The 14,980-nt window shown below is 35.7% G+C and overlaps 2 protein-coding genes across 2 annotated transcripts; both read right to left on the bottom strand.

The window, feature by feature from the left end:
- Window positions 1-370: 370 nt before the first annotated feature.
- mfsd8l1 (major facilitator superfamily domain containing 8-like 1) lies at window positions 371-10,257 on the bottom strand. The gene is made up of 11 exons (XM_032571271.1): window positions 9,902-10,257; window positions 6,797-6,982; window positions 6,578-6,640; window positions 4,872-4,991; window positions 4,639-4,718; window positions 4,181-4,541; window positions 3,794-3,867; window positions 2,803-3,016; window positions 2,217-2,641; window positions 1,510-1,722; window positions 371-882 (listed from the first exon to the last, which is right to left on the bottom strand). Exons 1-9 carry the CDS (start codon window positions 9,975-9,977, stop codon window positions 2,511-2,513), a joined length of 1,305 nt encoding a protein of 434 aa, XP_032427162.1. The 5' UTR covers window positions 9,978-10,257; the 3' UTR covers window positions 371-882; window positions 1,510-1,722; window positions 2,217-2,510.
- A 2,132-nt stretch (window positions 10,258-12,389) lies between these two features.
- Window positions 12,390-14,895, bottom strand: polr2h (RNA polymerase II, I and III subunit H). Its single transcript, XM_032571115.1, has 6 exons — window positions 14,718-14,895; window positions 14,045-14,137; window positions 13,627-13,710; window positions 13,266-13,359; window positions 13,084-13,167; window positions 12,390-12,923 (listed from the first exon to the last, which is right to left on the bottom strand). The coding sequence occupies exons 2-6, from the start codon at window positions 14,115-14,117 to the stop codon at window positions 12,806-12,808; spliced, it is 453 nt and encodes a 150-aa protein (XP_032427006.1). The 5' UTR covers window positions 14,118-14,137; window positions 14,718-14,895; the 3' UTR covers window positions 12,390-12,805.
- Between the last annotated feature and the right edge of the window lie 85 nt (window positions 14,896-14,980).

Genomic DNA, 14,980 nt, shown 5'->3' with positions numbered 1-14,980 from the left:
TTATATATGGAAAAAAAAATCTAACCAAAGACAACCATATGCTTACAACAGGTCAAGTAAACCATAATAAATTATAATTGAAAAAAAATTAGCGTCACTAATATTTTCTCTTTTTTGTGCATGTAAAACCCAATGAAATCTTTATTTCATCTACAGTACCGTCTATGAAAACGACAATTAGATTTTATACATGTTCTGACGGCGTCAGTAGAGCTCATGTTCTACACATGAGTGATTAACAAGACACACTTCCCTGGCTGCGGCCTCCCCGCACGAGGGTTTCAGTATTAATGAGGATGACGAACAGAATAAAGACTAAGGGCGCCCACTCGTGTTAAAAGCAAGCACTACATTAAACACATGGAAGAAGTAGTGTGTACTTAAAGCGTAAAAATTTTATTCAGAACATTCTAATCAGGAGGAAAAAAATAAATTGCAGACATATAGAGGAACAGACATGTAATATTAGTGACAAAAAACAACACTTTTCCAATAATGGCAGAGCGAATGAACAAACACCACACAAAGTGTACTCCAAATTTGACATTAACTGTGGTATCATATATTTAGTACATACAATTTGTTAGTTTTGCTTCCTTTGTATTTCCCCACCAGAACAAGTGTCTAAAATGATGCACGTTGCATAGGTTAGTGTTTAATTTACTACAGCCAGTAAGATACTAATTGGAAAACTATTTATAATTTAATAAAATGTACAAAAATAAACATTTAATCAAGTAGTTACAATTAGACCTCTTCAAATGGACAGCCACTAAAATCCAGGTTTCAGTTGGCTAACTGCTTCTTTAGCGAGATGTTGTCACCTTATGAACTGGTCCCAACCCAGACTAAAGATGCTGGTCAAGATACTTATACCATGTTCTGATAAAAAAAAGGAAGAAAAAAAAAAAGGAGAGAATCAGAAAATCTGTGAAAGCAGTGTTTCCACAGTGTCCACAAAGGCTGTACAGGTAACAAGAATAAATTAATTCAAGTTTAAATAATAAAAGGTAACAATAAATTCATTCAAGTTAAAATAATAAAATTGCAGTAGTTCCATAAACTATTTCATTTTATTAAATATGTTTTTCTTTTCTTAAACTTCAAACTGTTGGTTTAATTTTTAAAAATACGGAACAAAATAAAAAACTGGAAAATACTCATCCAAGTCTGTACTGAATTTGAAATTACACTGATTTTTCTTAGCAAATAAAGTGTTTTTATCAAATGTATAAAACAAAGATTCACAATACAATTATAACTTGAATTCCTGAGAAAACAAAAAGTTTTCAAACCAGTTTCACAAGCAGCCCTTTATTCATTGAATAAAACTATTTAGATCAACATGTCTGTGGAAAATATCTCCTGTACAATGATTTTGATTTATTCAAATATTTTTATTTGTTTTAAATAGGTAAGAACACAATTATTTAATAAGGGTCACCGCTTTGTGCACAATAGTTTATCCTTTTTGGGAAATGAGCAATAGAGACTTAAAAGTTACTTTACCTTGCAACTGCTGCAGCAGTTTCAGGTACTTCAACTGCTGCTGCTATGCTGTGAACTTTCCGCGTGTTCCGAGCTTTCCGCGTGTTCCGAGCTTTCCGCGTGTTCCGAGCTTTCCGCGTGTTCCGAGCTTTCCGCGTGTTCCGAGCTTTCCGAACTTTCCGTGTGTTCCACTGTTGGCTCCACCAGCCGGTTGTATGAGAAAGCCAGCATAATCTGTAGAAAGTGCAAATAAGTCATCTGGATTAATTAAAAGAATATATATAAAAGATTTAAGTGACCAACAAGGCCAAATGAAAATGTTGCATGTTATTGCAAGATAACCAGACTGAATACATAGAGAAGTTCTTACTGGTCCTATTTGAAGTACTAATTTACCATTCACCAATATAAGAGCTAGTTTTGTGTAATTTATTCTTAAATGCTTAATGCAAAACAGACTGACAATTATAAAATCCACCAACACGAAACCACACATAATGATACTTAAAATAAGATCTTCATTTGGGGTGTAAAAAGCTGCACGTTTTTAATGATGAAGAATAAAAACATTCAGTTAAGGTAGATGGAGCATGCAAATAAAATGTTCAAATTTGTCTTTGTAATAAGAATATTTGATATTATGGAACTGAATTTCAAACTCATAAGCTGGAGATATTTTCAATGCTTCATGTTCAGAACTTAGTACAATTTTATTATTTTTTACCTACCGTAAGCAGGATCAGAAGTGCCACCATTACACCCACCATTATATACATGTTCTCGGTCAGACCGCCTCCCCATAGAGGGCCCAGAATGGTGGCTAGACCCCCAACTGAGCGACGCACTCCCTGACTAAAGCCTGTAGAGACGGTGACAAACGCTCACTTCAGCAAAAAGGGAGTTAAACATATTCATCTTTTACTGATGAACCTGATTGAGCTTCTGGGGAGCAGCCAGGTAAGTAGGAAGGAGACATAAATCCAAAGAGAAGCAGATATTTATGCATCCATTAGATGGCGGTGTTACTCGCCTTGGGTTCTCTCTGATGTAACTTTGGAGAAGAGGGAAACCTGGGCCACAGCTACAAAAGGTAAACCCAGGGCCTGCAGAAAAACCCCGATGATGAACTCAGTCAGCTGCCATGAAAAACTACCTACAGAAAAAAGAAAAAGAGTAGGATCAAAATTAGTGACAGCATTTCTGATGCTCCTCAAAGTTTATGGTATTAATTTAAATGATTAACTAAAACTAAATTCTGGACTTGATTTGAAGCATCATCCAGTATGCATACGAGTACAACAAGCTGAAACTGACCTAACGGATTAGCGAGAAAGATGAGGCACCAGATGCAGGAGATGTTGCAAAAGGTCAAACCAATGGTGAAGACCACCCGTTCTGTGAAGTGCCGGCTTAGCCAGTGCACAAGCAGGAAGCCGGCAATCACCACCACACCTCCGAGGCAGTACATCACACTGTTTTCCAGCTCTTTAAAGTCGAAATATTTCTGGGTTAATGGTGTCACCATAGTCTGGAGAAAAAAAAAAGTAAAAAATTGTTTCAGGAAAATTTGTCTAAAAATTTGCAAGTAAAAGGTATTGATATCATTACTGTTTTTATTTGATTCCTATGAGTTCATCTTTATTCAAATTAAAATGGACAGTAAATCAAAGTTTACTATGTTGTTTACTAAGCTGTGTTTTCATGAATTTACATCATCTTAAATGAGTATAATATCATGCAAAAAATACATTTGTAGTAATTCCTTCACTCAAAATTAAAACGCTTACGTTATACAGATTAATTATACACTGAAAAGTTTCAACTGATTATGCTTGCTAATGTTGTTAATTATTGCTCATCTTAATGTTATTCCCAAATGAGCCATAAAAGATAATTCTTAAAGAAATGTGATTTAAACAGAGGGTTTCTTCCATATATCTTGATAAAGAGTTGAGTGGAGGGAAAAAGTGTGGTTGAAAAACGTGTACAAACAGCAGCGATAAGAGCAGCCACGAGCAAATTGTGAGGCAAAACCAAATAAATTGTTTTGAGATTTAAAACATCTGAACTGCAGCTGGGGTCAGTTCATCAAGAGCTTCTTTTAACATACACAAGACACAGAGTACAACTCAAACAATTCCTTGTTTTAAGCAACTCCAGAATCACAGATGACATCAGAAAAGTCTTACATAGGTGTAAAGAAAAAGAAGTTGACCAATGTTGTGGTCCAAAGTGAACTAGTCAAATGAAAGTCAAGTTTGCTTTTCATTTGCTAAAGTCACATGACCGTTGTATACAAGTATACCTCCAGTGCAGTCTGATTGAAAAGGGTGATGAACTGAGCAGCCAACAGCACAACCACTTCTTCTCTCAGGAACTCTGGTACAAAAACAGCAGACGGAACAAAGTTACAGGAAAACCAAATTTCAAGAACTTTGATATGCCTTTCTTCAAAAGCTACAACAAATATTAATACGCAATGACCTACAAAGTGGTTAAGATCACTTTAAAAATTACAAACTAAATCTGCAGTCATATATTGTTAAATAATGTTAATACTTATCCCTAGAAATCAAGCAAACATTTTTTGATACCTTACAGCAAATGAATTTAAGATTTCTATTGAACAGATAATAAACAAATAAAATAAATTATTTCAGCCAATGAAATACATACTCCATCAAACAGTTACCTTGGCATGTGCTGGAATTCTGGAAAGAACTGTGAAGCTCATCGGTTGGCGTTGCCACAGGAGATTCAAGTGGCGAATTACTGTGACGGGGCGAGTTGCTGGATTCATCCGGTCTGTGGCTTCTGCACTGGCTGGATGTCATCATAGAGCCGTAGGAGCCCACAAGCTCCTGGGAGGTCATTAGCGGCATAATCTCCTCCTCGACTTCTTCTTCGTTGTTTTCTTCGCCAAGACCATGTACGTTCTCTTCTTCATGGCGTTCTGAAATGCTATCAGTCTTCCTTCTTTCCGTAGGTGGCAAGTCCCAGTACATGAAGACCACTGCCAGTTGAAGGAGCATCCACAATAGAAACATAAACAGCTGGAATGAGCAGAAAAGAGGATTGTTAGTTCTTTGTCGGGCATCTGGGAGCTTGTGATCAATTTACATTACAATTTGGATTTTTTTGTATCCTTACCCCTGGTGCAGTATATTTGTTGACAATAAAAGGACCAATATGGAAGTCACAGAGTCTCAGAAAGATGTTGAATGCAGGACCTAAGTAGAAACGAGGTAACATTTTCACTTTGACAGATTCTGGGTAAGTGGAATCAGATAAAACACTGTCCTTGATATGATTTAAACGTTTTTGAAAGATTACAATAAAATAATCCTATTAATATGATAATAGCAGAATACAGAAGCACAAACCAATTAGAAGGCCAGCCTGCCTACAAGCCATGACAGCAGCAAATACAGTGGCCCGGTCCTCTGAAGCAGTGCTTCTGGTCAGGAAGCCAAAAATTGATGAGCCAGCACCTGTACCAATGCCTGATGAAAAATTGAGAAAAAGATTCTCGTGCTTTTGTGATTTGGTATGAGTTACAAATGAAAACACAAAATGTGCTATTTGATTTGAGGGAAAGTGGTCACATTACTAAGAACATTTCAGTTTTTCCACTAAGAAAATCTAGAATCAAACCTGCGCAACTTGGCATATTACCATCTTACATTAAACTCAAAATATAAAACACATACACTGAAAATGAACACGTCATTGCATGAAGTTTGTCCAAGTTCATTTAAAAAGTTTATTAGGGATCGTTGGTAAAGTCAGGGTAAGTGTCTAAAAATCCACACAAATGCGCCATTTTTATGGAGCCTATGCCAAGCTTCAATAGTAAAACATAACCAAAACAAAGCCAGCATTATAGAAGCTTATAAAGTTAGGAATAACAGGCAAATTCCACCCAACACTGATTTTGGCATGATGTGTGGATGCATTCCATATATCAAAACTTGACTGTGTCTTTTGTGTGGTCTTCAGTAATTCATAAGTTGACTTTGTGATGTGCTCTGGATCACTAACTCCAGTTGCACTTGAGCATAAGGTCAGACATTGATGGTTGGACATTCTTCTTCAGTTTTTCTACTACAGAGAAAAGTTTATGGTCCCCTCAATGACAGCAAATTGTTGAGGTCTTAATCCACAGGTGTCAAACTCCAGTCCTCAAGGGCCGTTGTCCTGCAGTTTTTAGATGTACCACAGGTACAAAACACTGGAATGAAATGGCTTAATTACCTCCTTCTTATGTAGATAAGTTCTCCAGAGCCTTGCTAATGACCTAATTATTCTATTCAGGTGTGGTGCAGCAGAGGCACAGTTCAAAGTTGCAGGACACCAGCCCTTGAGGACTGGAGTTTGACACCCCTGTCTTAAACCATCGAAAAATTTCTGCTGAACAAAAAATTGGAAGTTCGTGTTAAATTGCCTGTATACATGTATGGCAATTTATCAGGTTTAGAGGACCCCAAAGAGATTAATTCAACCATTCATAGACATGCTGATGGTGGTAAGCCACATTATAGCACCAACTGCCCTGGGGCAATCCAACAGAAGAGTGGCTGCCTCTGACCACCACCAGCAGGCAAGATGGGTAAAGTGTCTTTCCCAAAGACACAATGAATGTGGATGAAATGGAGGCTCAAACCAGCAACCTCCTACCATCGTGTCCACAATCACCCCACAGTTAATTCATGATTTAACAAGGGCTTTGATGACTTTTTCTTTACAAAGGGCCAGGATAAACTGAAGGTTTGATTAGTTCTGTTCTCCAGACAAATGAAATCCCCAAAACTGCATTTTGTATTTACTTAGGTTATCACTTAGCCAAAGACTTAAAGAAAAACATAAGTGGGAAAATACTTTTTCTTTTACACCCATTTACATTCTACTAAGGCCAATAACATAATGAGGCCGGTGGCAATGTTTACAAATTATGGCCATTATCTCATCTACAACCAGTGCTATAAATTTTCAAAGGTTAATAAAGTGTTGGGTTACATCATCGTAAATTATAAAACTGATTTATAGCAGTGCTATTTTTTAATAGGCATCATTGTGAAGGATGACTTACCAGCTAGCAGTCTACTTGACAGTAAAAGCCACTTTGAGTAGCCCATGAAATACATAAAATTACCTGCAAGAGACAAATGTTAGTAAATCATGTATGTAGTAGTTTTTGTTGGTTGGTTTTTGTCTCCAGCCCTTTTTTACAGAAAGGTTGGAGACAACTGAAGATAATAATATTTGTAGGCAAGAACAATGAGTATAATATGGGGAATTGAAGACTTACCAATTATCTCAAAAAGGTTACAAAGCAAAATTATTTTCTTTGTTGTCTGTGTCCGGTCAGACCAATATCCAAACAGCGGTCCAGACAAGAGCCCACTCAGACTGAAGGCTGACAGGGCTAAACCCAGGAAATAAGGCGGTGCCTCTAAAGTCTGCAGATACCTCCATATTGTGGGTAATATAACAGCTGAAAACAAATAAGAAAACAGGTTTTTATATGTAAATATGTACATTTTAATTTGACTTCCTGCTGTAAAAAGGCAAAGCATTTTATTTGATCAGCACAAAATGAAGTATTGCTGGTTTTCAAAATATAACATTATAACTTTAATTTGAAAGTGTTCTTTAAATTTGTAAAGTTAAACTTACAAATTTAAATACTTATCTCGATAATCTTAAAGAATTTAACAGGCTTTACAGATACCTGCAGATCAACATTCCCCCCAAAAAAGTAAAAAATCAAGTCTTGTGTGAAAACCATCAGTTCTGCTTTACTGAAAATCTACAGAAAAAAGAGGTTGGGATAAAATAACTGTATGGTTGATGTCATTATGTAGCAACATTAAATTTTATCATTTTATATTCTGCTGAGGGAACTGCAGTCAAACTTTCCAAAAAGAAGAGGTTCTTGTTCTCCACCAATGTCCATCTGGATTATCACTCAAAGGATAAACCAAGGTAAATGCAATCTAAACTCAATGGCAAAGTCAGGTGACGCTCAATAAATCATGCTGAGGAACAATGGAATAGAGGAAGCGATTACTCAAGCCCTCTTGAAATCTGGGTAATGCCTATGTTTTGTCACTTGGAGAAAGATAACTGTGCGAGTTTTCTAACACAGTCATCAACATGGACATGAATATTTGCCAATGCCAAAATTGGAATGTCATTGATTTTACTAAACTCTGATTGCAAAACAGCTCTTATCATAAGACTACTGATGATTTTTCTTGGGCATCCTAAAAACAGCCAATAAAGCCAGCCTTAAAAATTATAAATAGACATTAAATATTCTGTTAAATCTCATTTAGCAATTTAAACAATGACCACATACTTTGACTACTAATAAAAAAAAAATCTTAAATGTATTCTTAAATAAAATTTTAGCATTTCTTTTTGTGGAAGAGACATAATCTGTTGATTTTTCAGGCATAAAGCCTCTTTCAGAGAAAGCTAATTGTGAAGCTCAATATTAGCCTGTTTAGCCACTCAGTTACTAACTGTATGTTTTTTCCTTAGAAGTCACTATTCTTGGCTAATAAATATAGTCCATGTTTAAGTTTCTAGGTAAGCAGTTCAAAATAAGAGTACCAAGAATCAGCCAGTGTGGGGTCTTGCAATACTTTTCCAAAACCAAACTACATGACAGAAATTATATTGACAAACCATATTAATGCAAACAATGCATAGTGCAGAGATAGAAAACAAAAAGCAATATATTTGCAGTTGATGTCAATAAATTCCTGCTTAACTGACCAAGGGCTATACTATATATATAGGGAATACAGTCTCTTCTCAGTAAAAGCATATGAGGGTTTATCAGAAGAGCTATTTGGAATCCAATATTTGTTCTTGTAAGTGTAATGAATAGACATTTATTTCAATTGATAGACAGCATAATATTCCCAATTATATTATGACATAATTTCCCTCAACCCATATTCCCATTCTTCACTGTTATTTTGAGGGTTGGAAGCTGAACAATTTGGCAACCAATGGTCTAAATTTGTGTCGAGAAATTCTGGGACAGCCATTTGTCATCAAGCAATTCATGTTTTGTTTTTTTTAATTATCTGTAAAAATATTCCAAAAAGTAGTATCTTGTTGACTCAAATTCTGACATTTCTGTGAAGAAATCAAGTCATCTGGATCAACTTCATCTAGCTAAGGAACTGAAGAACATTTCTACATTTACCTCTGGCTTTTACTCGTACATTCCTTGTTATATATGAACTGAGGACTTTGAAATTGCTTATTCACTTTAAAGAGTTTCGAGTTTCACAAAGACTAGACAAAGTCCAGATGTGTTTTTAGAAACCTGTAACCCAGCCATATTGACTCCATAACAAAAGGCTAGTAGCATCTGGTACAACATATTTAACATTAGTGACAAATTTTGTAAAAGCCAAGTAATACAGATGTACATAAAGTTCTTTTACCAATGGTCAGATATTAGAACATGCATTTACATTTTTTTTTTAGCCACAAGATTTGGGCATCTTTTCCTGTCTTTTTAACATGTGTGTAACAGCTAAAGCCAAATTGGGCCATGCAGCAAGACAATGTAGGAAGGGCTAGAAGCGCCTGACTGAAAAAGCAAGACGTCAAAGTGTTGCAATGGCCCAGGCAAAGTCCAGAGCTCAAACTTTTGTTTTAAGGCCTTGATGTTTTTCCTGCTTATGTGCCATGTTCCCACAAAATTTCCAATTCAAAATTCTGTACTTTTCCAGAGCGAAGATTCTAGATCTTTCTGGGATTTTTTTTTAGACAACCCATACATTCGAGTACAAAACATTTTCTTCAAATATTACAGGAAGCAACAAAGAGGTGAAGTTTCCTGATAAAAAAAATAGGATCATCTTGGGGGGGGATGTAGATCTGGATATTTAGGGGCATTTTTACTTAATTCAACACTATTGAAAGTCCTTTTAAACTTTTAAACTCGCCTCTCTTTGAAAGAGAATTTAAACTTGATCAGTTTGTGACGTCTTGTACATCATTTTGTTTAAAACTATAAATAGGGGGTAGCATAAATAGAGAGTTGCACTTTTTAAGCCATAGCTGTGATTTAAATTCATAATCTAGGAGTGTATGTAGCGTAAAAACAATAACGCATTTTTTGTTCATTTGTTGGTTGAGATAAAATCTCTTAGCAAAATTGAACATATACCCAACATGTGATACGGCAACCGAAGATGAAGCATGGCATTTAAACGGAATGTATGATCAAATCCACTTCCATACCTTTCAAAACGGCATAATCAACTAGCGTCTTTGCAGACTTTTAAAAGACTCACACGACTAGTCAAAATATATTCATTTTCAGACACTAATGTCATTGTCCATCTAATACTACAGAGTGTCAGTGAGCAGTTCAACATCTTACCATATTCCACACCGCTAAAAAGAAAAATGAGTCCAATGGTGGAGAATGTCAGTTTCTTTTTACGTTGATAGTCCATTGTGGTTGACTTAATCTTCCTTCACTGATTTTTCAAGACATCATCGTCTCTACATGAAGCTCTGCTGAAATAATCCCGTGTGCCGGGTGCTTCCAATTAGCGCCGACAGAGATGAGATTCTAACTCTGTCGGGAGCCGAAAGACAGGAGAAAGACAACCACTAGGAGCGCACTGTGTTTTGCTTTTCAGAGCAGCTAATGAGCATAAAGCGACTTGACACAATTTTGTAAAGTCTCAGAACAGATCCTGCTTACCGCAACCAATCCCTACGCCACTAAACACGTATAAATCTGCCTTTTGGCAGATTACATCACTTCCGGTCGCAAAAAATTAATGACATCCCAAAGTGTAACCTGAATCTTCATTCCTGTTTTCACAAATAAGCATTCCTATGCATTTTGAATGCATTTGAATGGAGTCTGTGAAAGTAACCATTGAAAAACCTGATAAATGACAAAATTCACCAATATGAAAGTGTGTTAAACATATAAAAATGTTTAAGGTGTCAAACTCCAGTCCTCAAGGGCCACTGCACTGCAACCTTTAGATGTGCCTCTGCTGCACCACACCTGAATAGAATAATTAGGTCATTAGCCAGGCTCTGGAGAACTTATCTACGCAAGGAGGAGGTAATTAAGTCATTTCATTCCAGTATTTGTACCTGTGTCACATCTAAAATCTCCAGGACAGTGGCCCTTCAGGACTGGAGTTAAATAGCCTCTCTGAAATCTAATTAATTTTGTCATCACATACAGCTCATCAGTCATTGTAAGATTTCTATTTCAAAAACTATACAGCGAATAACAGAAACAAAATACTATGGGATTTTTTAAGGTGGCTGATATTAGTGCTTCCAGTGCCTATAGCAAAAGTATTCCTGCTTGAACGTTTTCACATTTTATTTCATTTATTTCTTTTGCATAATATTGTGATTTTATATGACAATATTATGCAATGTTAATTAATCTGACCATTGCAAATTAATGCAATGGAATGGAATGAAAATAAATGTTCTTCAAATAAGTCTGAAAAGTGCGGTGTGCAAGTGAATTCTGCCCCATTTAATCTGATGCCCCCAAAAAACATAAAGTGCAACCAGCATGCTTCCAGAAGCAACCTAATTAGTAAATAAATTCAAATTGTGTGTAATTTAAATTTTGTTGTTCTGTGTGGGTCTAAAATGTCTCAGGGAGTGGTTGTGCACAAACCCCTTCATGAACACAGCAAACAGGCGTGAGATAAAGTTGTAAGGATGGATAGATCTAAATATGGACAACCACAGATATAAAACCCCTGTAGAGACTTGAGGTGACTTTAAAAATATCCTCAAAACAACAATAGTGTTTTAGGAAGAGTGTATCCACACTACAATCTGTATCCAGACTTAATGCCAATTGAGAATAGCGTTCACAGACACTATGTAGCCAATGTGAGATCGCCCCCAAAACCAACTGCAGCTGAAATTGCAGCCAAAAAGGGTTCTTCTAATTAGGTTCTGGGGAACTAAATATAAATACACTGCACACTTTTCAAAATTGTATACATGTGAGAAAAAAAGAGAAAAATGACATCATTTTTTTGTTCTTTAAAATTATGAACTGCTTTATGTGGTTCTCAATTGAAAGTAGATGTACTGTTGTGAAACTCAGAATGTAAAAATAAACAAAGGGATATGAATACTTTTGTAAAGCAATGTATTGGGCCCATTTGAACACGTTAGATTAAATGCATTAAAATTTATGTGAGAAGCTGTGTGAATTGGGGAATCTAATGTTGTGGTTTACTAATTTCAATCTGAAAAACTAAAATATTTCTCATTTAAAAAAATGAGTATATTGTTGTACATGATGTGCATGCAGGCCTGTTTTACTGCATCAGAAAATTCCATGTTAATTAATGTGCGAGTCACTGGTAACTCTTCTCTATCCTGTGACATTCATTACCACAGGCTTACACAGCTCTGTTTGTGCACAAAAGCTGCTTTTTGTTGCCTTTAATTTGATTTGCAGTCCCCAGCATCATAGAATTTCAGTTTGTCCCCCATCTTGAATTTTTCATGGGCACACCACTTAATATTCAAAGTCGATCTTACATATCTTTAAGTTGAGTGGTTTGTCTATGTATGAAATAAACAAAATGGTTGTTCTGAAAATGTAACATCTGAAAATGAATTATGTAAATGCGAACTTAAATTGTATCAACCGTCATCCCCTTGAACAAAACTTCTGAATTGGAGGAAGTTGTCTCCGATAACATTTTTGATGTTTCATCTCACTATTACAAGTCTCGCTGGTGTCATGCTGTTAAAAATCCAAATAAATATGATGTTTGAGGCGAATATCTGCAGGTTTTGAGAAAAAAAAAAAAAGAATAAAGCCCACAATAGATCAAGATCCTTATGCAAATGTCTGGTACTTTGAATGTTTCTTTTAGTTGTAAAAAATACACTACAAAAAGCTCCATCCAGACCTGAAATCAAGACTGTGTAGAAACCCTGGTAAATGGACACCAAGCCACAAAACAAAACATTATCCAGGTTGATCATCTGCTAAACATTGTTTTTATAAAAGAAATATTTATTTACAATTGCTTGAGCATGAGATTGTATCGGTTCATTTTTGCCAAAGTCTTGAGTCTGTACTATGTCTCTGCTGAAGCATTTTTATGAATCAAGACACGTAGAAAATATATTTCCAAAAGTATTTTTCCAATAGAGTCCATGTTATACTTCTGTGAATTGCTCCAGATCTAGATATGTGAATTTCACTATGACTTCAAAGATAGATGACAGCAGAATGCAGTGAGTGGGTGGGCCAGTAGACCAGTGCTCAGAAGGCCAGCTTTTTCATAAGAAGGTAGACCCTGGAGTCCACTTCAAAGCCGTGAAGGTTGTTGGCGTCTCCCTGCAGCCTCATAAGCAGACCTCCATAAGACACATAGGCAGAACTGAAAGTATAAGCACATCATAAAATTACTTTTTTTTTTGTCATAGGCATATTTGCCATATTTTCATGAAGATGTCATGTTTTGTATTATACATACTAAATAACTTCATTTGACTTAATGTCACTATCACTCACTCATGCTGCACTACCAGTTTACTTACAGACGTGTCGCTGCTTCAGTTGATGTTTCATCGCCTTCAATCTTGTACACCTTTCCATACATCACATACTCAAACTGGTCTGCCCTACAAAATCAAATGTAACTCTGAGTACAAACTTCAAAAGCATGGTGTTGCTCACTTACATTAACATGCAGAAATGTATGCAGTGGAAAATGCCTCACCGAGACGGTCGATCATCCTGAGGGTTGTACTCTCCATCATCTGGTGTTCCGTCCTCATATAATGTGCTGGCAATCACCAGTCTGAACTTGTCACCTTAATGACATAGAAAATGAAATGAGAGAATGATGACATTATTGTCTTGACAGATACCTTGACATAGGTTTACTCTTGATTAAATTTTTACACCTATGTTTTTTTACACATCTAGTTTGAGCAATTGAAAAATAAAACAAAAGATAAACACCAGATAAAAAAGTACATGCAAAACAGTTACAAAGCTTTCTATTTAACTAGATAACATTATTTCAAAATAAGATTTTTTATAACAACCATCTTGGACAAAAGCAGTTAAGATCTTACCAAGATCAACAGGATATATCTGAATGTTCACATCCAAGATGAGGTCCATCTTGAAAGATTCACTTTCACAATGTAGTCGAGACACTTAAGACAAACAAACAAAAAAAACAACAACAGGTAAACAACATATGCTATCTAAAAATATATGTGTGGTAGTGAGACACACTTTTAAACGATTAAGTTTTCTAGAAGATTTAGATTTTCCATTCAATCCTCCTGAAAGTTGTATTTACTTATTTTATGTTGTTTTGTCACCACCAGTCAATGGAAAAAAACACATGGCACCCTCATAAAACTAAGCAGAGACAGGATCAATAAATCAATGGAACCCATTAACAATACAGTCGTATAGGCCTTATATTATGCGCTTTTGTTTCATTTCCCTCTTGTGTAGGGTTTTTTATTTCATCTCACATACCTCTGTCAAACTTCTTGCCATCTGGATCAATGTCTTTTACATCAAAGATATCTTCAAACAGAATTCCAGCCATTTTGTGTTAAGTCTGACTTCCTGGAAGAGATCAAATAAAATAAAAACAAAAAATAAAAACACAAGATAACAGATATCCAGCATCAACAAGAGGACACAATTTATAACAGCAACTTTTAAAACATACAGAAAATGAAATAGATATTTACAAAAATTCATGGTGCCTAAAACTGTACAGTCTACTTTTCTGGTGTTGGGTAAAATCAATTGTATTTTTCACTGATGCTCAAACCGCATTCATGCTTTTGTCTCTTCATGATTACTGTAATTCCTTATTTGTTGGTCTGCCTAAAAAATCCCCTCAAACATCTCAGATTACTACAGAACAACGAAGCTAGTGATCTCAGCAGAATATGACAATTTTACTCCAACTCTTGCTTTTTTGCATTGATTACCCGTGGTGTGTAAAGTTGATAACATATAAAATAAGATTTAAATGTAAGATTTTCAACCAATATTTGGACTTGCAACATCTTATTTTACATAGCTACGTATTCCTTACGCCTCCCGTACAAATACATTTATTACTACAACTTCTGCTGCTATGTTCAAGCTAAATGCTAATTTTAGCATGCTTCCCAGACCATTTTTTTATACCTACCACAAACACTGTTCTTGAAATAGACTATAAGCACAATAAAAATACAGCCACTCCTGGTGGTCGAAAGGCCCCAAGGGTTGAATATAAGTACTCAATTTGTTAACACAATGCGATTTCATTCATAACTATCTAAACCATAATAACCCGCGGAGGAACAATGTGTTCAACCTTTGACACGGGAAGTACTTCCGGACAGAAAATAACATAAAAAACTGATGAGATTTAAAATGACAAAAATATTGAAAATTACACAAAAACCAGTC

Source organism: Xiphophorus hellerii, chromosome 9 (assembly GCF_003331165.1).
Source record: "Xiphophorus hellerii strain 12219 chromosome 9, Xiphophorus_hellerii-4.1, whole genome shotgun sequence".
Lineage (NCBI taxonomy): Eukaryota > Metazoa > Chordata > Actinopteri > Cyprinodontiformes > Poeciliidae > Xiphophorus > Xiphophorus hellerii.
The sequence above is the reverse complement of the archived record's forward strand: the minus strand, read 5'-3'. Positions and strand labels throughout refer to the sequence as shown.

Coding starts and splice junctions, on each gene's coding strand:
- mfsd8l1 (XM_032571271.1), bottom strand. CDS start 9,977: ATGGACTATCAACGTAAAAAGAAACTGACATTCTCCACCATTGGACTC. Junction 4,719..4,871: donor GCAGGCTGGCCTTCTAATTG/GTTTGTGCTTCT, acceptor GTTTCTACTTAG/GTCCTGCATTCAACATCTTT. Junction 2,642..2,802: donor CTTTCTCGCTAATCCGTTAG/GTCAGTTTCAGC, acceptor TTTTTTCTGTAG/GTAGTTTTTCATGGCAGCTG.
- polr2h (XM_032571115.1), bottom strand. CDS start 14,117: ATGGCTGGAATTCTGTTTGAAGATATCTTTGATGTAAAAGACATTGAT. Junction 13,711..14,044: donor TGGCAAGAAGTTTGACAGAG/GTATGTGAGATG, acceptor GTTTGTCTTAAG/TGTCTCGACTACATTGTGAA. Junction 12,924..13,083: donor ACTGAAGCAGCGACACGTCT/GTAAGTAAACTG, acceptor TTATACTTTCAG/TTCTGCCTATGTGTCTTATG.